At 47.5% G+C, this 25924-nt stretch overlaps 1 protein-coding gene across 1 annotated transcript in view; it reads right to left on the reverse strand.

The window, feature by feature from the left end:
- The window catches only part of RAB6B (RAB6B, member RAS oncogene family), a 64894-nt gene that overhangs the window by 31321 nt on the left and 7649 nt on the right, over positions 1 to 25924 (reverse strand). The window contains exon 2 of the mRNA XM_059162646.1: positions 1046 to 1104. Coding sequence (XP_059018629.1) covers positions 1046 to 1104 — 59 coding nt within the window. The remainder of the gene's footprint in view (positions 1 to 1045; positions 1105 to 25924) is intronic.

Consider the following 25924-nt stretch of genomic DNA (forward strand, 5'->3'; position numbering starts at 1 on the left):
GGACCTCTTAGCACAGCAGTCCCCAGTTTGTGCTATAAATACGTGTCCTCTGAGGACTCGGGAACAAAAGGATCCCATGATCAAACACCCCTGGGAGATCCTGCACACTATATCCCTCTTTCAGCAAATCAAAACCATCTATCGATATAGTAAAAGCCTTGAGAAGTCCTGCAGCAGGAAAGTCGACTGACTTTTGTATACCAGTGTTCCCTATATCTGTATAAGCACCGAACCTTCATTCCTACCTTTCCCACTCAACTGACATCAGCTAACATCTCTTGGAACTCATAGCTTACAGAACCCACTGGCTTAGAAAATGATTACTTGTCCTTTGGTTAAGGAAGAAAATATCTTTTTTTCCCCCTAAACATAGCTGAAATATTTTCAATTTTGTGCATTTCACAAAAAGCTAGAGTTGCAGGGGAAACTTCCTTTATCTGCATGATCCTCCAGACCCACCAATAATGCCAGCAGAGTGCAATGTTAGTGAATCCTAGGAGCTCAGTCTTTGGGCTGGTTGGCCCCAGACCATTCTCAAGAGCCAGGAGCTACAGAAGTCACTCTGCCCAGCCTCCTGCCCTCACAGAGCAGTGCAACCCCATCACAACCAGCCTCTCCAGGAAGGAAGTACCTCAGCCACTGTGCACACATGCCCCTGTGTGCAGGGGTGAGTCAACATAACCATGCTTGAAGAGCAAGTTCTCTTACTGCTCTAATTTTCATCTCCCTCAATTCACATCTTGCCTATCCACTCTCCTCTACATGATGACACTCCAAGTAACGAAACAGTGTGGTGGTTTAGACCTGTCCATGGGGAGCAAGAGAACAGAGATTGAAACGTGTCCTCTCTGTTTCTAGAATTTTCCTCTTGGAAGTGTTTCCTTTATCAAGGTCTGGACTTTCAAAAGGGCTCTGGGTCTTTAGTGGGCTGGGCCCAGCACACAGAGGGGAAGCTCTTCCGAGACAAAACAGATGTTGGCATGGGGTCTAGGTGGTCATCCCGGCTGCAGACACGGTGGGGAGGCAAGGGCACCCAGGACCTCACCTGGTACGTGTTGTCGAAGCTGTCATACATGAACCGCGTGATCAGAGACGTCTTCCCGACTGCAAAACAAGAAGAAGAGAGGGGTTCAGCTGGAGCAGGTATGCTAGACTCCTCTAAACACATACCATGAGAAGCAAATGGATAAGGAACCAAAAAAGCCTAGAAGAAAGGAGAAAATGTCCCACATGGGTGTCCCATGGTGAGGTGGCCAAGGCTCCACCAGGTGGGCTGTAGGGGAGTTCCTGCCAGCACCAAGCAGGAAGCCTCCCCTGCCTGGAGAAGTCTCACCGCCCACACCCAGGTCTTCTTTGACCCCCAGAAGCCATATATGAAGAATCAGAGCAAGCTGGTACAAGACAAGATGCCCTGCTCACTTGGGCCCACGTCCACCTGGAAATATATCCTTGCCATTGGCCACAAGCTGGGATGGAGGCATGCTCTTTTCCCCCATTCACTCAGCCTGGGGACTGGTAAGGAGGATGGCTTTCCAAGGAATTGGAGGGGCAGCGGAAGTAAATGGACTACCCCCCTAGTGGCTCAAGGGCAGGACTGGTTTTTGTAGTGTGTGCCTGAGGGTCTAGCTCCTCACAGGATGTTTAACATCCTTGGACCCTGCCAGGTAAATTCTGGCAGGATCCCTAGTCATGTGTCAATCCAAGACCCCCCTCCCACATTTACAGAAGCCCTCTGAGGGGCAGTAACACCCCCCAAACAAGAACCACTGGCACAGCTGAGAGAAATCAAGTAAGGCTCTTGGGAATTCCACAAATGCTGCTAATTTCCCAAACTGCAGGGCTGGGCTTCTGACCTAACCCTGTGCAGGTCCCCTGGGGCCTGGCAGTGGCAGAAATACCTATGGCTGCATTTCTCATTATCTGGGATGGGAGGAAGGGTGACAAAGGAACAGCTGTTGGGTCAGACCCAACAGACTACTTCTCTACACTGTCCCATCACGTCTCTGCCATGGGCCTGGGAGACTTGGAGGGGGGACTAGCCCAGCTGAGCTTGGCTCAGAGCCCCTCCTGCTCTGGGCTGCTAGAGATAGATGACCCTGGCAGGGAAAGCAAGAAAATCAGCTTCTGAAGGTTCTCTATTCTGCCTCTCCCTGATTCTTTGGTGGGATGTCCTTGGGCTGGGACTGGTGGGGGGCTACTCACTGCCTGGATGGAGCAGGGCAACCCAACTCGGCTCCTCCGGGAAGGGTCCTTTGCCAGTTTTGAAGCCTTAGTACTACACCATGTAAGAGACAAGCAACCATCTTCCAACAGCCAACATTTCTAAAGGAAAGGCATCGTCTTCTAGCCAGAAGGCATGTCTGACAGACTGGGGCAGATTTAGATGGCCCCATCTTTGACCCAGAAGTGATTAGCTGGATTCAAATCCTAGCTGGGGTGCTATTTAGCTGTGTCATTTTGAAGTGGCCATGGCTCCTATGGACCTCAGTTCCTCATTTTAAAGTGGGTACAATAACATCAAAGACTTCAAAGAGCAGTGTTAAGAATTAAATAAAACAGAGGAGTGCTGGGCACATAAGAAATGTTTAAAAGAGGAAGGAGGCAGCAGGCAATGGAGGTACTGAGATAATTTCCAGAATATCAGATTAAAAAAAACCACTATCACAGCCACTGGTTTGACCTTGCCCATCATACGTCTCTTCATTTGGCTGTTTCTGATTTGCATCCTTTATATAATCAAACTATAGTCGTAAGTAGAACACTTTCCGGAGTTCTCTGAGTTGCTCTAATAAATTATGGAACCTGAGGAGGCTCTGCGGCCAGCTGGTCAGTGTGGTGTCCTTGGGAAGCCCACTTGTGGCTGGCATCTGGAGCGAGGGGCAGTCTCACAGGGCCATGCCCTTGAACCGGGGATCTGAGGCCAGCTCTAGTTGGTAGTGCCAGCTCATATCCCAACTGGCGTCACAAGAGCCACATTTCTATCCCAAATATCTCTGGCGTGAGCAGTAACAGACCCATGATGTCTTCTAATCTAACTTGGAACCTGAAAGGTATGAATCTGGTTAGGTGCTTCCTAGTTGCTTTAAATTTCCCCTTACCTTTCACATGAAGGTGAGAAATGGAGGTTTCCCGCACAGAAAGGCCTGGCTGGAGAGGGCTCAGGGGACCACAGAGTAAAACCCGGAGCCAGCAAGAGGCAGACAAAAATCAAAGAGAACACAGCACCCACCTTTTCTAAGAGACAGTGGAAAGTTACAACCTCCTCAGGAAGAGAGGGGTCGCAGAGCGTACTAGTAATTTCCCCAGGTGGTGACACACCACATCTCGCATCTCGGGGGAAAGGGGTGAGCATCAGGGAGCAGGACGGGGAGAAGGAAGGATGACACCAGCTCTCTTCCTGCGCTGGGTTTTCCCTGGGGCAGCCATGCAGGAGGGAGGAGAGCATGCAATGGCAGAAAGTCACTAGAAGAGCGGGAGGTTCCATGGCGTGGCTGGGAACTTAGAAATCCCTGCTAGGGCTCCAAAGGCCAAGTTACCCATCTCGAGACAGCAGCCACAGGCGGTGGGGGAGCACAGGCTGGCTGGGTGACTGCCAGGTGGCAGAAGAATGCCCTGAGACAATAAGCTGTTCCCTGGGGTTGTGCAGGAGGAAATTTCAGGTGTGGAGTCCTGCCAGAGCTTCCTGGCGTTCCCCCGATAACCATGACGGGCAGCCCCTCCCGTATTTGGAGTGTGCTCCAGGCATGCATCTGGCACAGATTTACCTCACGGCGCAAAGGACGAGAGACCCCTCCCTGCTGGAAGCTTGCAGGAATTCTGTGCCTGCAGCAACCCCACACCAAGTCCTTAACACGGTTTAGGCCTCAACTCCGAAGCAGGTGCTCACATCAACCTCATTTTCACACGTGGGGAAATGAGTTGACAACTACTTGCCCAAAGCCAGCTGAGTGAGGCCAGGCTGGGGCAGGATACAAGCTCCTCTCCCTGACCTGCCTCAGCATCTTGGGGGTCACACTGGGTCTCGGGATTTTTCCAGGTCACTGCTACCACCACCATGGATGTCACAGGATTCTGGAAATGGCCCCACCAAGCCAAGGCTCCTTTTCCCTAGGACCAGACAGAGGTGGGGGCTTTGCCCCTCTGGGGTCTTGCTTGACCCAATCTGAAAGGTCAGAAACTGGGAAGTGAGAGGCACGAGGTGGGCTCAGCATGTGAGGGTGAGTGAGCTTGAACACCTGGAAACCAGCACTTGGCCTCAGGCCTGGACTGAATGACAGGTTCATTACTGATTTGTTGCCAAAGGGAATTATTTCCTTCTGTTCCTCCAGGTCCATCTTCCTCATTTCTCAGAGCAGAAGCTCACCCTCTTCACCGCCTCAGAGCTCGCCCCAGACCACCTGTACTCTGCCCACAGCTGCCTGGATAATGTGGCTCAGACCCTCCACCCCTGCCCTGGGTGGAAGTTTCGGGACCCTGCAAACGGAGAGCTTGCATCACCCACCTCCTCAGCAGCCTATTCTCTCACTCTCCCGGTGAAGGGTGGCAGGACAGCCGCAGCATCACCTGACTGGGCACTACCACTGCGCCAAAGGCAGGGGAGGCCTGCAAGGGGCAGCCACATTGTGCCTCCAACCAGCTCCTGCCGCCTCTGGGAGCTGGCCTCCCCTCGCAGCTCTGTTCTCAAGGTCACACTGTCCCATATGCCTCCCAACAGCAGCTCACAGACACCACTGCAGCAACGCAGAGCTGATTCTGAGGACAAAGATTCAGCTCCACTGGCAGGATTATATTCAATAACCAGGCATATCGTTACTGAGCTCTTCTCTCTGCTCATGGCTCAGCAGTATCTTCTGGTAGTTTAGTCCCACATGATTAAGCAGGGAGATGCATTTTTCCTCTTTCAACCAAATGAGGGTGAGAAAATTCATTACTGAGCATTTGCCAGGAGTCTTTACAAAGGAGACCAACTCTCTAACTAGGCTTTTACTCAGTGCCAGACAAGAAATGTGCTGCCTAACTTAGGTTCCCTCAGTGAACCCCGATCATGGTCCAGTGGGTTAGATACTGCCGCAAGGTCACAGAGCTGGTAAGCTCTGGAGCAAGATCTGCTGCCACCGTCCACACCCCAAGCACGACGTTGTGCTGGTTTATGAAAAGTCCTGACTGGCAGCAAAGCAGGAGATTGCTAAAAACGGGCCCAGGTGGCTGGGCAGTCGGGAAGGCCACAAGGTAGAGGCAGGGCAGTTGCCAAGCTGTAGGAGGGTGAGGGAGAATGGGTGTACCAGGTGGAGAGAACAGTGTGAGGCAAGGCAGAGAGGCAGAGACACAAAACTCATGTGACAAGGGAGGCAATAGATCAAGGGGAGCAGAAATGTGTCTAGGAGCCATGGGGGACACACTGTGAGGTCTTCACATCTGAGTTTTATCTCAGGGATAATGGAGCCCGACCCTGTGTGAGGAGAGGCATAAGTGACAAATACTGTTCAAGGAAGCTCTTTGTGGCCAGTGGGTTGATTTAAACCAAAATCTATCTCGGCCCAGCTGTGGAGGGAAGGAAGGAAGGGAAGACGGAGAGCGGCAAGACCCGCAGGGCAGGGAACACACCAAAAGGATGGATTCTCTCCCAAGGGCGGCGGCAGCTTCTGAAAGGTCTCAAGTAGAGAGGCGGTGGGAACCGGGGTTGCCGTTCCTAGCTTCCATGACGGCTCACCAAATATTCCCCATCCCCATGCTCTTTGTACAAGGTGCCACCGACACTCTGTCTAGGGGTGAACTTGGGTGGGCCTGTGAGTATGGCAGAAATGGCACTGTGACTCTCCAGGCTGGTTTAGGAAAGGTGGCACAGCCTCTGTCTGGAATGCTTCTGCTCTCTCATGCTCTGGAAGCTGTCCCTTCAACACAGCCACCATGCTGTGAGGAAGTCCAAGCTTCAACACAGCCACCATGCTGTGAGGAAGTCCAAGGCAGCCTACCTGAGGGAGGACCACACAGAGACATCCACCTGGCAAGAAATGGAGGCCCTCCACCAGCAGCAGATCTGTGGGTGAGGGAGCCATCCAGTGACACCAGCCCACAGCCTCAGAGCCATCAGCTGATGGTCAGTGAAACAGAAACACACCTTCCCTGCCAGGAGCTGCCCAAATGATACAAATTCCTGAGTAAAGTAAATATCCATATTGTCTTATGGTACTAAGTTTTGGGGTGTTTATATAAAACAGCATTATGTAATCAGAGCAAAAGAGCTGTGCTTCAGGAAGAAAACTTAACAGCACTTTGGGTAGAATGGCTTACGGGGCCAGACTGGGAAGAGCAGTCCAGCAAAAGACAGCAGATCTCAGTGAAAGCAGAGACAGCTGCGCTGGGGAGAACAGAGCTAGGGACAGCAGGGCCTAGTGACAGGTCAGATGCACAGGAGAGCCTGGGACACCTCTCTGTCACCTGGCTTTGTGACCAGCAGACAATGGAGCCATTCTTTAAGCCTAAGTAAACTGGATGAGGAGCAAACACCGAGTAAGTCAAGTCACCTGGATTCAGGTCACCCATTAAAGTTTTTTTTTTTTTTAAATTGTCAGGCCAAAGCACAAATGACAGCATTAATCCAGAAAGAAAACCATTAACAAATGATTAGTAATAATTTTTCAGTCCCATGAGCTGAGAATCTAAACTTATTATTCATGATTGTCATTATCATAAAATAGTTATTTTCTCACCCGAGTGTGTACTGTGGATCCAGAGGTTTTGCAAACGTGTCCAGATGAGCTCAGTCCCACATGCCCTGAAATTCCACCAGTGCAATGTAGACTGAATGCTGGCCTTTCACAATCAGCTACCAGCATACACCTGGACCTCACTCCACCAGCCTCCCATAGGCTCCAGTCCCCATCTCAGTGGCAGGTCCCAGATAAGTAGACCTTCGTACATTTGGGTGGCTTCTAAGTAGCTGCAGAGGCCTCTCTACCCACTCAACACACACACACACTGGGGGCTTACTCTGCCAGGTCCATGGGTGGCACAGAATTCCCAGCGAGAAAGCAGGTACACCTCTGCTCTCTCCCGTGCCCTGCTCCAGTGGGGGAACTGTTCAGGTGCAGATTCCTAATGGGCCAAGCAACTTCGGAGGGATGGATGAGAGCCGACCAGAAGACAAGGCCACTCAGTTGGAGAACTGCAGTCATCGCCTGAAAGAGGTGGCCATTTGAGCTGGGTATTTGTTGGTGGGGACAGGGCATCAGGTGGAACAGGGTCCTCAGGGGAGGGGCTGGATAGAGCTGGGGATGTGAGGCTGTATCCTTTTCATACAGCTGTCACCCACACTTCTCCATGGAGACCATGTGAAGCCAAAACCTCCCAGGACCTTGGGGTCAGTAGCAATGAGGGCCCCCGGGCTTGGTTTGTGCCCCGGTCATAGGCTGATAGTTGAGTGGATCTTGAGCCCCCAGACTTTTGCTCTAACACTGTCTCCCTGCATGAAGGACCCCTGTTATCTCCATGGCAGGTGTGGATGTGGTGGAGAGATTGCTGTGAGGACCAGAAATGGGGCAGAACATGAGGGAGAGCACAAGAAATTAGCTGGAGACTTCATGGAAGGTCTGGCAAGACCTGGCAGAGCAGGAACTGCCCACAGGTTAGCCCTTTCACTGAGCCAGAAGCTTGGCCCATAATCTGTCCTAGGCCACACACTCACATTTACCACCCACATCAGCTATGGGATGCTGCTGGATGGTGGGGTTCTGCCTGGCATTCTGTGAGACCACAGAGGTAGGCCGAGTAGGAGGCAGGAAAGACCTGGAAGAGCCCCCTGCCATTTCTAGGCCACCCTGAAAGGCTGCCCACTTCTTTGATACCTGTGTTTTTAGCAGAGCAGTCCGCAAGCCAGGGAAAGGGTCTCTGCATCCTTGGCCCACAGCCAGGCCCAGGTTAGAGAATGTCTGTAGCTGTCAGAAGGCGGCCCTCGGGACTGAAAAAGCAAATCTACTTCCCCACAGCTGAGGCCAATAACCCGTTCCTAGGTTAGACCCAGGTGACTCAGGTATTCCATCAGCTCAGTTTCCAGAACACAAGCTGTATGCGTGCTGGGGACAGCCTGTCTGCTGAAGGGCTCAGTCCTTGCCCTGCAGCTAGGAAGGAGCCCGGGCCATCCTGGGCCAGTATCTCTGTTCTGCAGGGGCCTGGAGAGAGGACTCCATTGTTCCCCTGCACCCCCATGCCCACAAAGTACCCCCATTTGGCCTGCCCATGGGTGCACAACGCCTGCGTCCTACAGTGATGAGAGGAACCAGTGAGACGCCAAGCTACATCTGTCTAACCCTCATTTCCTTTTGTGCTGTTTTCACAAAACAGAAAGGTTGACTCTAACCTCCCTGCAAGGTTGATAAGACTGGAAGGCTAGGGGCCAGGCTCCCCATGCCATATCCACCCTGCCACCCCACATTCAGAAAGGCAGCTCTAGACCAGGGTTTTGCTGGCTCCTACCTGAGCCCTAAGGGGCCAGCTGGCTCACTGTAGGCTAAATGAGGAAATGTGAAAAATCCCATTTCAAACCATCCCCCCAAAGACTCAGACAGTAATTAAAAAATATGCAAAGCTCTTCATTGGACACTTTAATTAAGTGTGTTAATTCCCTCTGACAGAGGAAGCTCAGCCACCTGGGCCTCACTGAGGGACCCAGGGAAGACAGAACAGAGGAGGGAGAAAGGAGTGGGAGGAGGGGTCGGCAGGACAATGACTGGGGCTGGCTTGGCTGAGTTCTTCTCTCCTCTTCCAGTTGGGAACATGACTTGTTCCTGCCCCTCTCTCTTTCCCAGTGTCCTCCATCCATCCCTGTCTCCCATGTGCAAGCGCAGGGATCCTAGGAGAGCCTACTCTGCATCAGGGGCATGGGGTGCCATCCCCTCCCTTGGCCCCCTATCAACATACATCTCAGCTCTGCCATTCACTAGGCTAAGAGGTCATTATTCCAGGGAGGTTGGGCTAGATGGTCTTACAGGTCTGCTTCTGCTCTGGGGCTGGTGACAAATGCTTACCAAGCCTGAAATACAGCCTAATGAAAGCACCAACATGAGCTCCTCTCCTATTAGGCCAGAGTCTCTCTGACCTTGGTTTTTGCCAACCTTCAAACATTTCATCCCATCCCCACTGCCGCCCCAATTGCCCTGAGCCCTGAAAGCCCAAAAAGGGGCTGTTCTCTGGCTGTCTTGTCTGGAGAGAGGGCTGGGGCACTGGATCCAGGGAGGGGGCACTGGCACAAAGGGAGAGGCTGTGCTATCTGCATGTGACTGCTGCGTGTGAGAAGTGCCTATGCTTATTGGATAGCCTGGCTTTTTTCCTCCAAAAGTGTTGGTTATTTTTGAAAATATATCTGCTTAAAATAGTATCAGGATATAGTAGTTACCTATCAGTAACAATACTGAATAGCCTCCCAATCTTTTTGAATACCCCTCTTACATCTAAGAAGGTCCGAAACCATCCTCCCCAGTAAAGGGCCTTTCTTGGAGCTGTATTATAGGCACCTGACTTGGCTCTCCTATGGGACCCTCACATGAGACTCCCCTAGAAATGGCCAACATAAATCTCTGGGAGTGGGGGAGACTCCCTCCTGGTTCTGCATATAGAGGCAGCCCTGATGTGAGTTTTAGCATCAGCTTATACCAGTACCCAGCACAGGAACAGTGCCTCCTCCTGGATCAGTCCTGGTGTGACTCAGGCTGCTGCTCTAGGCCTGGTCCTTTGACCCTCCCAGTGACTCTGAACTTCCCAATCACTGCTCACATTCATTGTCTGCTCTGCTCAAATCAGCTGGATAGTAAAAGCAGATGTCTCTTGCTTGCAACTGAGAATTCTGAGAGGGATATAAGGCAAAAGACAAGTAAGCTAAAAAGAGAAGGCTAGAGCAAAGAGTTTGTTTACAAAAGTACATATTATAACATCTTAACAGCTCCAGAAGTCAGACTAAGAAATTATCTGAGCTCCCTGGCAGGCAAAGGAAAGAAAGAAACAAACAAAGAAAGAAAGAAGAAGGAGGGAGGGAAGGAGTGGGAGGGAGGAAAGAAAGAAAATCTCAAAAACCAAAAAAATAAAAACAAACAAAAATCATGACCAATGGTAACATTCATGATATTCATAAGATTAACCAAACTAGTTGTTAATACTAAGCTTTTTATACAAGCTGGACAACAGAAAGTTATTGAAAAGAGTCTGAAGGGCAGAAATCATGTGGCCCATTGAATTACATGCTAATATAATCAACAGGATGAACATCACTGATGAAAAGCAAGGGTGCTACCAGCCCCAACGACACCACCTGCCCAAATCACTGTTCACAGTCATGAGTCCAAACCAGTGTTTCCTATGAGTAAATGGTTAAATGAAAACCAAAGGCCCAGGACTTTGGCTTGTGGTCAAGATGGAATAAAAGGGACCAGATTTATCATCTCACTTGAAACAATAAGAAAACAGACAATATATATGAAACAATGATTTCCAAGACCCTGCAATGAAGAATAGTAAAACCTGAAAAACACAGAACAAATGACATGAGCCCCACAACTGCCCTCAAATTGTTGTTCTGAGGACATTTCAGGCCATGGCACAGGAAGGATGGAGCCAGGTGGACTCCTTGAGTTGAGGAGATCATGCTCAGAAGTCCAGAGAAAACAAGGCAGCTAGAGTTCATAGGACAGAGTGCTGGAGAGAAGGGAGATGCATAGAGAGAAAGAGAATTCCAGGCCATCCTCAGTCTTCAGCTAAGGATGGATCAGCAAATGCATATAAGGAAACCACTCAAGGCTGGGGAAAGAACCACTCAAATGAATTAAAGGAAATTGCCTGGCATCCATGCAGGCCTGGGGGTAGTACCTGTTTCTACCAGCTAGAGTGCAAAGCCTCATCATTTACAGGACACTGGGCTATGCCTCAGAAGTAGGCAATAATTAGCCCCACTCTGGTGATCACCCCTCTAGTCCCAGCTAATAAATCTTAAGAATATTTATAGGAATACAAAAACTATCCAATACACACCAGGGCAAAACTCACAATATCTGAAACCTAATTAAAAATTACTAGGCATGCGGGGGAGGAGTCAAGATGGCGGAGAAGTAGCAAGCTGAGACTGCTTCAGCTAGCTGGAGATCAGCTAGATAGCTTATCTAAAGATTGCAAACACCTGAAAATCCATCGGCAGATCGAAGAGAAGAAGAACAGCAATTCTGGAAACAGAAAAACAACCACTTTCTGAAAGGTAGGACCGGCGGAGAAGTGAATCCAAAGCGACGGGAAGATAGACCCCGGGGGGAGGGGCCGGCTCCCGGCAAGCGGCGGCCGCGCACAAAATCAGGACTTTTAAAAGTCTGTTCCGCTGAGGGACATCGCTCCAGAGGCTAAACCGGGGCGAAGCCCACGCGGGGTCAGCGTGGCCTCAGGTCCCGCAGGGTCACAGAAGGATCGGGAGTGTCTGAGTGTCGCAGAGCTTGCGGGTATTGGAACGGGAAAGCCGGCTACAGAGACAGAGCCGACAGTAAGCTCGCAGCTCCGTGTTACCTTGAACCGGTCGCAGGCTCGGTGAGCTCGGAGCGCAGCCGGAGGTCAGGCAGACGGTAGTAACTGGGCGCGGTTCTCTGAGCGCGCACTGAGGAGTGGGGCCCTGGGCTCTCGGCTCCTCTGGGCCGGAGACCAGGAGGCCGCCATTTGTATTCCCGTCCTCTGGAACTCTACGGAAAGCGCTCAGGGAACAAAAGCTCCTGAAAGCAAACCCAAGCGGATTACTCACTCCGGCCCCGGGTAAGGGCGGTGCAATTCCGCCTGGGGCAAAGACACTTGAGAATCACTACAACAGGCCCCTCCCCCAGAAGATCAACAAGAAATCCAGCCGAGACCAAGTTCACCTACCAAAGAGTGCGGTTTCAATACCAAGGAGAGCAGCAGAATTCTAGAGGAGGAGAAAGCAAAGCACGGAACTCATGGCTTTTGCCCTGTGATTTTTTTTAGTCTTGCAGTTAATTTAATTTTTTCTTTTTCATTTTTTTTTTTTTCTCGCCTTCGGGTAAAATTTTTTTTTTAACTGTTACCTTTTTCTTTTTTAACGATTTTTTACTAGTTTATCTAATATATATATATATTTTTTTTTACATTTTTCTTAGGTGTTTTCTTTTTTTAAAAATATTCTTTTCTTTTTTTTTTTTCTTTTTTTCTTTTTTCTTTCTTCCTTTTTGAACCTCTTTTTAATCCCCTTTCTCCCCACTCACGATTTTGGATCTCTTCTAATTTGGTTAAAGCATATTTTCCTGGGGTTGTTGCCACCCTTTTAGTATTTTACTTGCCCCTTCATTTACTCTTATCTGGACAAAATGACAAGACGTAAAAATTCAACACAAAAAAAAGAACAAGAGGCAGTACCGAAGGCTAGGGACCTAATCAATACAGACATCGGTAATATGTCAGATCTAGAGTTCAGAATGACAATTCTCAAGGTTCTAGCCGGGCTCGAAAAAGGCATGGAAGATATTAGAGAAACCCTCTCGAGAGATATAAAAGCCCTTTCTGGAGAAATAAAAGAACTAAAATCTAACCAAGGTGAAATCAAAAAAGCTATTAATGAGGTGCAATCAAAAATGGAGGCTCTCACTGCTAGGATAAATGAGGCAGAAGAAAGAATTAGTGATATAGAAGACCAAATGACAGAGAATAAAGAAGCTGAGCAAAAGAGGGACAAACAGCTACTGGACCACGAGGGGAGAATTCGAGAGATAAGTGACACCATAAGACGAAACAACATTAGAATAATTGGGATTCCAGAAGAAGAAGAAAGTGAGAGGGGAGCAGAAGGTATACTGGAGAGAATTATTGGGGAGAATTTCCCCAATATGGCAAAGGGAACGAGCATCAAAATTCAGGAGGTTCAGAGAATGCCCCTCAAAATCAATAAGAATAGGCCCACACCCCGTCACCTAATAGTAAAATTTACAAGTCTCAATGACAAAGAGAAAATCCTGAAAGCAGCCCGGGAAAAGAAGTCTGTAACATACAATGGTAAAAATATTAGATTGGCAGCTGACTTATCCACAGAGACCTGGCAGGCCAGAAAGAGCTGGCATGATATTTTCAGAGCACTAAACGAGAAAAACATGCAGCCAAGAATACTATATCCAGCTAGGCTATCATTGAAAATAGAAGGAGAGATTAAAAGCTTCCAGGACAAACAACAACTGAAAGAATTTGCAAATACCAAACCAGCTCTACAGGAAATATTGAAAGGGGTCCTCTAAGCAAAGAGAGAGCCTACAAGTGGTAGATCAGAAAGGAACAGAGACCATATACAGTAACAGTCACCTTACAGGCAATACAATGGCACTAAATTCATATCTCTCAATAGTTACCCTAAATGTGAATGGGCTAAATGCCCCTGTCAAAAGACACAGGGTATCAGAATGGATAAAAAAACAAAACCCATCTATATGTTGCCTCCTGAAACACATTTTAAGCCCGAAGACACCTCCAGATTTAAAGTGAGGGGGTGGAAAAGAATTTACCATGCTAATGGACATCAGAAGAAAGCAGGAGTGGCAATCCTTATATCAGATCAATTAGATTTTAAGCCAAAGACTATAATAAGAGATGAGGAAGGACACTATATCATACTCAAAGGGTCTGTCCAACAAGAAGATTTAACAATTTTAAATATCTATGCCCCCAATGTGGGAGCAGCCAACTATATAAACCAATTAATAACAAAATCAAAGAAACACATCAACAATAATACAATAATAGTAGGGGACTTTAACACTCCCCTCACTGAAATGGACAGGTCATCCAAGCAAAAGATCAGCAAGGAAATAAAGGCCTTAAATGACACACTGGACCAGATGGACATCACAGATATATTCAGAATATTTCATCCCAAAGCAACAGAATACACATTCTTCTCTAGTGCACATGGAACATTCTCCAGAATAGATCACATCCTTGGTCCTAAATCAGGACTCAACCGGTATCAAAAGATTGGGATCATTCCCTGCATATTTTCAGACCACAATGCTCTAAAGCTAGAACTCAAGCACAAAAGGAAGTTTGGAAAGAACCCAAATACATGGAGACTAAACAGTATCCTTCTAAAGAATGAATGGGTCAACCGGGAAATTAAAGAAGAATTGAAAAAAATCATGGAAACAAATGATAATGAAAATACAACGGTTCAAAATCTGTGGGACACAACAAAGGCAGTCCTGAGAGGAAAATATATAGCGGTACAAGCCTTTCTCAAGAAACAAGAAAGGTCTCAGGTACACAACCTAACCCTACACCTAAAGGAGCTGGAGAAAGAACAAGAAAGAAACCCTAAGCCCAGCAGGAGAAGAGAAATCATAAAGATCAGAGCAGAAATCAATGAAATAGAAACCAAAAAAACAATAGAACAAATCAACGAAACTAGGAGCTGGTTCTTTGAAAGAATTAATAAAATTGATAAACCCCTGGCCCGACTTATCAAAAAGAAAAGAGAAAGGACCCAAATAAATAAAATCATGAATGAAAGAGGAGAGATCACAACTAACACCAAAGAAATACAAACTATTATAAGAACATACTATGAGCAACTCTACGGCAATAAATTTGACAATCTGGAAGAAATGGATGCATTCCTAGAAACATATAAACTACCACAACTGAACCAGGAAGAAATAGAAAGCCTGAACAGACCCATAACCAGTAAGGAGATTGAAACAGTCATTAAAAATCTCCAAACAAACAAAAGCCCAGGGCCAGACGGCTTCCCGGGGGAATTCTACCAAACATTTAAAGAAGAACTAATTCCTATTCTCCTGAAACTGTTCCAAAAAATAGAAATGGAAGGAAAACTTCCAAACTCATTTTATGAGGCCAGCATCACCTTGATCCCAAAACCAGACAAGGATCCCACCAAAAAAGAGAGCTATAGACCGATATCCTTGATGAACACAGATGCGAAAATACTCAACAAAATACTAGCCAATAGGATTCAACAGTACATTAAAAAGATTATTCACTACGACCAAGTGGGATTTATTCCAGGGCTGCAAGGTTGGTTCAACATCCGCAAATCAGTCAATGTGATACAACACATCAATAAAAGAAAGAACAAGAACCATATGATACTCTCAATAGATGCTGAAAAAGCATTTGACAAAGTACAACATCCCTTCCTGATCAAAACTCTTCAAAGTGTAGGGATAGAGGGCACATACCTCAATATCATCAAAGCCATCTATGAAAAACCCACCGCAAATATCATTCTCAATGGAGAAAAACTGAAAGCTTTTCCGCTAAGGTCAGGAACACGGCAGGGATGTCCATTATCACCACTGCTATTCAACATCGTACTAGAGGTCCTAGCCTCAGCAATCAGACAACAAAAGGAAATTAAAGGCATCCAAATCGGCAAAGAAGAAGTCAAATTATCACTCTTCGCAGATGATATGATACTATATGTGGAAAACCCAAAAGACTCCACTCCAAAACTGCTAGAACTTATACAGGAATTCAGTAAAGTGTCAGGATATAAAATCAATGCACAGAAATCAGTTGCATTTCTCTACACCAACAGCAAGACAGAAGAAAGAGATATTAAGGAGTCAATCCCATTTACAATTGCATCCAAAACTATAAGATACCTAGGAATAAACCTAACCAAAGAGACACAGAATCTATACTCAGAAAACTATAAAGTACTCATGAAAGAAATTGAGGAAGACACAAAGAAATGGAAAAATGTTCCATGCTCCTGGATTGGAAGAATAAATATTGTGAAAATGTCTATGCTACCTAAAGCAATCTACACATTTAATGCAATTCCTATCAAAGTACCATCCATCTTTTTCAAAGAAATGGAACAAATAATGCTAAAATTTATATGGAACCAGAAAAGACCTCGAATAGCCAAAGGGATATTGAAAAAGAAAGCCAACGTTGGTGGCATCACAATTCCGGACTTCAAGCTCTATTACAAAGCTGTCATCATCAAGACAGCATGGTACTGGCACAAAAACAGACACATAGATCAATGGAACAGAATAGAGAGCCCAGAAATAGACCCTCAAATCTATGGTCAACTAATCTTCGACAAAGCAGGAAAGAATGTCCAATGGAAAAAAGACAGCCTTTTCAATAAATGGTGCTGGGAAAATTGGACAGCCACATGCAGAAAAATGAAATTGGACCATTTCCTTACACCACACACAAAAATAGACTCAAAATGGATGAAGGACCTCAATGTACGAAAGGAATCCATCAAAATCCTTGAGGAGAACACGGGCAGCAACCTCTTCGACCTCTGCCGCAGCAACATCTTCCTAGGAACAACGCAAAAGGCAAGGGAAGCAAGGGAAAAAATGAACTACTGGGATTTCATCAAGATCAAAAGCCTTTGCACAGCAAAGGAAACAGTTAACAAAATCAAAAGACAACTGACAGAATGGGAGAAGATATTTGCAAACGACATATCAGATAAAGGACTAGTGTCCAGAATCTATAAAGAACTTAGCAAACTCAACACCCAAAGAACAAATAATCCAATCAAGAAATGGGCAGAGGACATGAACAGACATTTCTGCAAAGAAGACATCCAGATGGCCAACAGACACATGAAAAAGTGCTCCATATCACTCGGCATCAGGGAAATACAAATCAAAACCACAATGAGATATCACCTCACACCAGTCAGAATGGCTAAAATCAACAAGTCAGGAAATGACAGATGCTGGCGAGGATGCGGAGAAAGGGGAACCCTCCTACACTGTTGGTGGAAATGCAAGCTGGTGCAGCCACTCTGGAAAACAGCATGGAGGTTCCTCAAAATGTTGAAAATAGAACTGCCCTATGACCCAGCAATTGCACTATTGGGTATTTACCCTAAAGATACAAATGTAGTGATCCAAAGGGACACATGCACCCGAATGTTTATAGCAGCAATGTCCACAATAGCCAAACTATGGAAAGAACCTAGATGTCCATCAACAGATGAATGGATCAAGAAGATGTGGTATATATACACAATGGAATACTATGCAGCCATCAAAAGAAATGAAATCTTGCCATTTGCGACAACATGGATGGAACTAGAGCGTATCATGCTTAGCGAAATAAGTCAAGCAGAGAAAGACAACTATCATATGATCTCCCTGATATGAGGAAGTGGTGATGCAACATGGAGGCTTAAGTGGGTAGGAGAAGAATAAATGAAACAAGATGGGATTGGGAGGGAGACAAACCATAAGTGACTCTTAATCTCACAAAACAAACTGAGGGTTGCTGGGGGGAGGGGGTTTGGGAGAAGGGGGTGGGATTATGGACATTGGGGAGGGTATGTGATTTGGTGAGTGCTGTGAAGTGTGTAAACCTGGTGATTCACAGACCTGTACCCCTGGGGATAAAAATATATGTTTATAAAAAATAAAAAATTTAAAAAAAAAAAAAAAAAAAAAAAAGCACTGTAAAGAAAATGCAGGAGGAGCCACAAACTGGGAGAAAATCTTTGCAAAACACTAATCTGGTAAAGACTTGCTTCCAGAACAAAGAAAGAACACTTAATGCTCAATAATAAGAAAACAATTCAATTCAGAAGAAGGAAAAAATGTGAACAGGCACCTCACCAAAGAAGATATAAAAATGGCGAATAAGTGTATGAAAATACGCCCAACATCACATGTCTTGGGGGGAATTCTAAGGTAAAACAACAACAAGATATAATTGCACAACTATTAAACTGGCTAAAATCCAGAATACTGACAACCTCCAGTACTGACAAGGATATGGCACCACAGAAATTCTCACTCATTGCAAATGGTACAGCTACTTTGGAAGCCAGTCTATTAGTTCCTTAAAAAAATAAAAAAACTCAGGGCACCTAGGTGGCTCAGTTGGTTGGGTGACTGCCTTCAGCTCAGGTCATGATCCTGGTGTCCCAGTATCAAGTCCCACATTGGGCTCCCTGCTCAGCAGGGAGCCTACTTCTCCCTCTGCCTGCCACTCCCCCATCTCATGCTCTCCCTCTCTCTCTCCTTCTGTCTCTCTCAAATTAATAAATAAAAGTCTTTTTAAAAAATTTAAACAAACTCTTAAAAAAAAAAAATTACTAGGCATGCAAAGAACCAATAAAATAGATCTCCAATGAGGAAGAAAAAACCAATCAAACCAGGCCCAAACTGATGCAGATGTTAGAATCAGCAGACAAAGACATTTAAAAATTGCTATAACTCTATTTCATATGTTCAAAAAGTTAAGTAAAGATGTAGAAGACATTTACTGACACAAATCAAACTTCTAGAGGTATGAGATTTAAAAATACACCAGCTAAGATTAATAAGAGATTACTCCCAGATTAAGTGCAGAAGAACGGATCAATGAATTTGAAGACATGGTGATATCTAAAATGAAACAAAGACAAAAAAGAATAGAAATAAGGGGTTGGAACCCCAGTGAGCTGTGGAATGATGTTAGGTGGACAAATATATACGTAATTAAAGTCCACAAAGGACTGGTTGTAGGGGAGCAGTGACAGAGAAAAATATTTGAAGAAATAATTACTGAAAATATTTGAAATTTGAGGAAAACTATAAACACACAGATCCAAAAATTTCAATGAGTTCCAGGCAAAGGAAACACGAAAGAAACCATACCAATGCACATAACAATCCATTTGCCAGAACCAGTGATAAGGAGAAAATCATAAACGTAGTAAGAGAAAAAAGATACATTATGTACATAGAAACAAAGATGAGAAGACAGCAATTTCTCCTCAGAAACAATGCAAGCAGGAAGACAATGGAGCAATATCCGTAAAGTACTGAAAAAGAAAAATTTATCAACCTAAAGCACCATAACTCTCAGATATATATTATCTAACATCTGTCAAAACCAAAGATAAAATAAAAATTTTTTCAAACATTCAGACACTGACAGATTTCATCACCCACAGATCCTCACAATGAGGAACATTAAAAGAAGTCCTCCAGGAGAAAGTGAAATGACACCAGATGGAAATGTGGATCTACACTAAAGAATGATGAACATGAGGAATTGTTAATATGTGGTTAAATATTTCTTTCATATTATTTAAAAAGTCTTTGGAGGCACCTGGTTGGCTCAGTTGGCATGCTGGTGGAGCATGTGACTCTTGATCTTGGGGTTGTGCACTGGGTGTAAAGATTACTTAAAAATAAAATATTTAAAAAAAATAAAAATCTTTAAGAGATCATTGACTTTGTAAACAAAAATAACAATATGTTGGATCACAGACCTAAGAAAACATGGAAGAAAAAAATTTATGTTTCCTTCTCAAAAACCACACAAGCAAGAAGAAAATGAAATGACATTTTTCAAGTACTGAAAGAAAAGTACTGTCAACACAGAATTCTATACCCAGCAAAAATCTTTTTAAAAATGAAGGTGACAAAAAGGAATCAAATGCCAAAACAATTTCTGCTAGGAGACCTGTAACACAAGAAAGTAAGTTCTCTGGGCAGAAGAACAGGACACCTGCATAATCATGCTTACATCACACATATTACATGCACTTAAAGTCTGGCGGATCTGGATTTGAGTCCTGGCTCTGCCACTTCTTTGCTATGTGATCTCAGGTTAGTTACTATCCTCTCTGGGGCTCAGCTTCCTCATATGTAAAATGTAGGAAGAAATGCCTAGCCTCACCTCTCACATTATGAATTCTATGAGAGCAGTGAAAAGTTAACATTCTGAGTGAAACACACCTGGAAGTCTTTGCACTATTCTTGTACCTTTCCTAAAGGCCTAAAATTATTTCAAGATAAAAAGTTAAAGGAAGAAAGAAATATGGTGATCTTTTTTTTTTTAAACAACATGCATACGTGCACACATCCATGTCTCTCAGATTCCTGGCACATTCAGGAAATGGCTTGTTCTGATTTATTAAACATTCTGGTAAACATGAAGTTTTCCTAAGAAACCAGAATATAACTGGACTTGGCATCAACTTAGTCTTTTACAGAAAACCAGGAGCCTTTCTAACCATGGGCCAGGGGACTGAGCAAGCCTGGACAGACCAGCTCAGTGGGCAGAGCCTGTGTGAAACCACCACTTGTTTTTGCATGCATGTGCGTGGAGATGCATGCAAATACACACACGCACAAACACACAGACACAGAGCCATGCTCAATCCATCAGGCACCAGAAGCCTTAGTGTGCATCGGAACTGAGACAGCATCTGTGGGATCTTCTTGACAACCACTTGAGATCTGACCACACAGCTTTTGTGGACTATAGAGATCGTCCCAACCACAACTAGTGCACATACTGTCTGTACTTCTCTGCCTCACTGAGTCATCTCAGAGACTCCTGTCAGCTTCAAAAAAGGTGCAGTCTCCCCTCCAGGTCCCAACAGCAGCACCAGCACCTGCTAGCTTTGAGTACTAGCCACCCTCCACTCCCTGCTCGGATCAGGAGCCCCCACCCACAGCACACAGTTAGCCTCTGCCATGTCTTCCCTGGAGAGCCAGCCCAGGGTGGGCAGAATGACCCAAGGCTCAGTCCAACTCCATTCAGACCATACACAGGCTAGCTGTGTCCGCATGCCTGAGTAGCTGCACTCATGCTGTGAAAAACTGATTCATAGTGAGGATATGTATGTCTGTCTGAGAGAAAGAGGGAGCACAAGCTAAATTCCCACCACCAGACGATCTTTTGACAAGGCCGGTGTTAAAGCAATCTGGTCGTTTATTGAACTGATAGGAACTCTTGGCCCATCCACAGCACAGAGTCTGGCAAAGCCGTATTTGTGCTCATGTTTATCCCTTCTTCCCGAAGCAAACTGCTGGTGTCATTGACAGTAAAAGCCTCGCTAACAGAGAGAGAAGAGTGGGGTAGTGAGAATGAGCAGGCAGTGCTGAGAGGCATGGCTTATGCTTCCAAGGCTGTCAGCCGAGGTCCAGTCAGAGCGGCCCTGAGACGGTGGACCCACACCTACCCATCCATGGGAGCACTGCTATGGTCTGGTCAAGAGAGCAAGCTCACTCGGGAGGTGAGAGTGGTGTCTAGATTGCAGGCTAATGTGGGCAGGGCACCTTCCCAGATGCCCAGGCCCCTCAGAGGACCCTGGGCTGACATCCATGGGTGTCCATGAGCACAGAGAACTATTCTTGGCATTCTTCCTGGCCCCAGCTTCTCCTCCTCTCCTGTGTACACCCTCACACAGCCTCACACAGAGGCTCACCTTGCTGCTTTGATAAGGAGGCAACAGGCAGAATCCCAGCCCCTGCACCTCTAGAGCCAGCTGGAAAGGGAAGAATGGATATACAGAACTTGCCCTTCAGTCAACAAAAGAAGCTCTCATGAGGGACTCAAGGTCACCTACTCAGGGTTCACTCCTGGTGAAGTCGAGAGATCGGCATCATTGTTACTGAGGTAGAGAAGGTGCTCTAGATCTCCAGGGCCCTGGGCCTGGGACTGGACACAGGGTCATCCAGTAGGGAGAGAAGAACACTATGTCTCCAGCCCCTGTGAACCAGGGACAACTGCTGACCGGGCCCTGGGATGACCTGAGGGCCAGGCAGAAGGAGGGAGCGGAGTTAATCCTGAGGTGTGCCCTCTGGACTTGGATGTCTGGGTCCCAGGACAAGGAGATGGTAGCCAGGCTCATTCAGTTCCTATCCCACAAGTTCTGGTTCCCTAATAAGCCCTCTAAAAAGCTGCACCAGAAGTGCTGTGAGCCATCAAGGACTCTAGAGTTAATCTTGCCCAAGTCCCTCATTGAGCTGAGGAGATGTGAGGTTAGAAAAGAGGGGCCACTTGCTCCGAATCACATAGCACCAGGGCCATGGTCAGACATTTTCTCTCCTGGTTTACAGCCAGATCTCTTCTGGTTCACAGCCAGATCTCTTCAAAGGTTTCTCTGAGCCTGTAAGGCTTATGGAAGTGTGCTCAGGACAAGGAGATCCTGCCTCCTGAAGTCCCAGTGGAAACATGCAACACAAAAAGTGCCAAGGAACAGCAGGGAGTAAACTGCATGAAGATACAAAAGCCTGGTCCCAGAAGGCTTACAGATCAGAGTGGCTGCAAAATACCACATCAGGGCAAGAAGGTAGGTAGAGAAAGTCTGACCCAGCCCTGACATGTGACATGATCCAGCATGTGGTGGGGAAAATGGAGGTTCAGGGAGCAGGAGGGTCTGTTCAAGGCCACATGAAGAAAGCAACAGCAGAGCAAGAACCAGATCCCCAGTCCCAGGGGCCTCCCTCACTCCCTCTGGGTGGCCTGAGCCAGCGGCTTAACCTGGAGCTGGTCCTGGCCCCACCCTGGATGCTCCAAATCCTTGTCTGCAAAACTAGGGCATCTCTAAGGTGTCTCCTTCCTGGAAAAACGTTACCCCATCGTATTAGTTATTGGTTATCATGTAATACCACAACCTTAGTGGATTAAAACAACAGCTGCTGATTATCTCACGGTTTTTGTGGCCACAAGTCTGGACACGGCTTATGTGGGTCCTCTACTCAAGGTCTTAACAAGGCTGTAATCATGGTATCAGCGTGGTAGCAGCACGTTTTTCTGGCACATGGCGTCCAAGCTCTTCTAAGCTCCTGTGACTGCTGACAGAATTCAGTTCCTTGTGGCTGGAGGGCTTAGGCCCCCATTTTGTTGGGGCTGCCGGCCAGAGGCTACCCTTAACTGCTAGAGGCCCACTCACTGCTCCACGCCACAAAACCCCTTCCAGGCCCTCTCACACAAGACAGCTTGCTTCTTCAAGGCCAGCAAGAGGACTCTTCTACAGGAACAACCATGGGAGGGACATCCACCAGTTCTACCATACCATACTGGGTAGAAGCAAGACTCAGTTTCCATGCGCACTCGAGGGGAGGGGCTATGCCAGATCACGACTCACTCGGGGTCACCTGAGGTGGCATGTGACACACTATCTCACATTCACATGTTCCTAAGAGATACCATCTCTACCCTTCACTCAGCCTCTGCTTCCTCTCCCACAGTGGTGACAGGCTGGTCGTCTACAACAGAACCTCACGGGCCTCCCTGCCTCAGGACAGAAGCTACCAGCCCCGGAGAGAGGCTTGGGGTGGGGGTGGAGGGGAGGAAGGCTGGACCCCTGATGTGTCTACTGCACTGGGCATTTGCACCCTGCTCTGCCCGGTTCTCACACACCACATCCAGCCCTCCCAAGCCAAGGTGGACAGACATGCTGACACCGTCCAAACTAGAACCCTGGTTTAGAGTAGCCCTTCTGTGGCATGATGGAGGCAGGAGGGAGCTGAGATCTGGCCCCGCCTGGGGAATTCTGCCCTCTTCTGATGTAGGTGGGCGAGAGCCAAGTTGGGTGGTTGGCCTGGCACTTCCTCAGGCCTGCATTTCAGACTCTGATCTGGGCAGCAGCCTGCGGCACACTGGATGGCTGTGGGGGAGGAAAGGAGGGACCTAATGAATCAGAATCAGAGAACTTCTGGTTCCTGGTGCTACAGGTAGGATCTGTTAATATTCTAAAAATTCAGCTAATTTTGGGGGAGGGGGGCCTTTTTTCCTTCCTAAAAAGAAGCCCTTCTCAGAGGTGCTCTACGCAGGGAAGAGCAGAACTAAACAAAGAACTCCTGCTCCCAAGACTTGACCCTGCTCACAGCCACCCAGTCTGGGAACCGTAGGGTTCCAGTGGGGCAGAGCCAACCCGCCTCAGAGAGGGAGAGACAAGGCTGACACTGCTCATCAAAGCACAACACTGGGGCAGGACTGCTGAGCATCCTCTCTCATTGTCCCGGAGAAGGTGAGAGCCCCTCTCTCCATCCCTGCTCTGCCATGCTGGAGGTCAGCAGCCCTCCACAGGTGCAGTCCCCGCTGCTCACTTCATCCTCGACCCAAACACAGGTCCCTGCACTCCTGTGCCAGTACACATCAGTGCATCCGTGGGAACCTCCAGCCTTTCATTCTGTTTGGACAGCACCTGGGCTGGAAGGTGCCGTCACCTAGAGCAAACCACCCTGGTTCTCCCATTGCCTCGGTGCTGCTCCAGGAGCCCTGTGACCACACACCTAGGTCCGTCCGTGTCTGGGGGAGTGCCAGCACCCCCCGCCCCCGTCTCAATGCTTCCACGGCTCTCCCTTCTCCATTCTTTCCCCCTAGCCCGCTCCCTTCACCGGATGCTGAAACAAACAAGAAACACTTGTTCGAAATGCTTAGCTTTATGCTCTTCAGTCTGCGCAGTGTTTACTCCTCGCTAATCAACAGGGTCAGAACAGAACATTCTATCTCTGTCTCTCTGAATTAGCACACCATCCTCAGAGGGACCTGTCTCTCATGCAAAGGGCACAGTCAGAGCTCTCCAGTCTGAGCCCTTCAATCTGTGAAAAAGCTGTCCCCTCTCAGAGACACACTTCCTTCACCTATAAAATGGGTATGCAGCTCTACTCATCAGATCACAGTGTGATCAGATCAGATCAGTGTGGGCTCTGCAGCTCACTACACAAAAATGACCCATCAGTGATTCTCAAAACCTCCACCCCTACTTCTTTCTTTCTCATTCATCTACAAAAGGAGGGACTGTGATCACTGTTTCATTAACAAAATTACCTATGACTTGAATATTTACCATGAGCCATGCATGGATGTACTGATCTTCTTGCAACCCCTGCTGTCTGGTGAGGGAAATCAGCTAGGTGGTCCTATTCCGCCCCAGCCCCACCCAGAGAATGAGGAGCAGAGCCGGGGCGGAAGTGCAGGGAACAGGAGCAGGGAGTATGTAGGTGATGGGGCTGGAGCAGGCGTTGGGGCTGGCCGGGTAGGGACACTGCATACACTCCACGTGGCGCTAGCCATTTCCCAGCCCTCCCTGCTCACCACCCACCCGCTGACTGCAGAAAGAGGTGTCCTGGAGTAGGAGTACCTGGGAGCTGTCCCCTTTTCTGTTATCTCAATAAAAGGTCCTCTCTGTACAGTTAGGAATAACCGCATGCCAGCGGGAAGGGCAGGACAGCACCATCCCTGTTGCCTGGCAACCTGAGTCAAACACACCATCAGAGGGGATGAGCCACAGCACCCTGGGGGCACACCAGGGAGGAGGGCCAGGAAGGCCTCCCAGGAGAGGAGGTAGCAGGCTGGAGAGGACCCTGCAGTGGGGCCTGGCCAGGGAAGTTCTGGGGGAGACAGTTAGCAGCAGCCGTGATTACATGCCTTCCTCTCTGCAGTCCCTCTCACCTTTCTAGCCAGCAGTGCTGTCTCCCAGCTGGGAGTGTTACTGGCTTGGCATCATACCCCATGCTGGCGCTGAATTCCAGGACCCGAGTTAGAGCTCCATGGGCCTGAATGGTCACCCAGCCCAGTACCCTCTGAGGATATATCAAGAAAGCCAGAGAATGGCTGGGGCTTATCCAACTAGAGACTGCTGCTGGCTGACCCCTGAACGGGAACAGAGTCTCCAGGGCCCTGATATCTCCAGGCCTGGGGGAGAATGAGGCCAGGAGAGGGGTGACCCCAGACCAGGGGACAGCCAGCCACTTGGTATGGTTGGTTCTTCCCTACGTAGGAATTCTCCACTAGACAGGGATGGCATCTACCTCCATACGGCAATGCAGGGCTGACCTGGGAAGGCCTTAGCCGCCCCACACTCTACACAACTAACTCCTTTCAAACCACCCCAAATCAGCAGTTCATTCTGTGTAAGAATGGAGGGTCTGATAGCAATCCAGCTCCAGCAGACTCCCACACCGAGATCCTGCTTACTTCTTAGAGCAATCCCCCTGTGCTCCTCCCTGCCCCAGTGTCTCTCTCCAGCCGAGGGCAATCAGAGGCCTCTTCCCACTCACCCCCATGCTGTGATCCACTGGCCAATCTTCAGCGAAGATCTTGGCATGTAATTCCCCAGGACACACTTATTGCAGACTTCAAGTCTCTAAGGCCTCGGTGTTCTTCTGTCCTCTCTTCCCCACAACAGGGT

Source organism: Mustela lutreola, chromosome 2, assembly GCF_030435805.1.
Source record: "Mustela lutreola isolate mMusLut2 chromosome 2, mMusLut2.pri, whole genome shotgun sequence".
NCBI classification, from domain to species: domain Eukaryota; kingdom Metazoa; phylum Chordata; class Mammalia; order Carnivora; family Mustelidae; genus Mustela; species Mustela lutreola.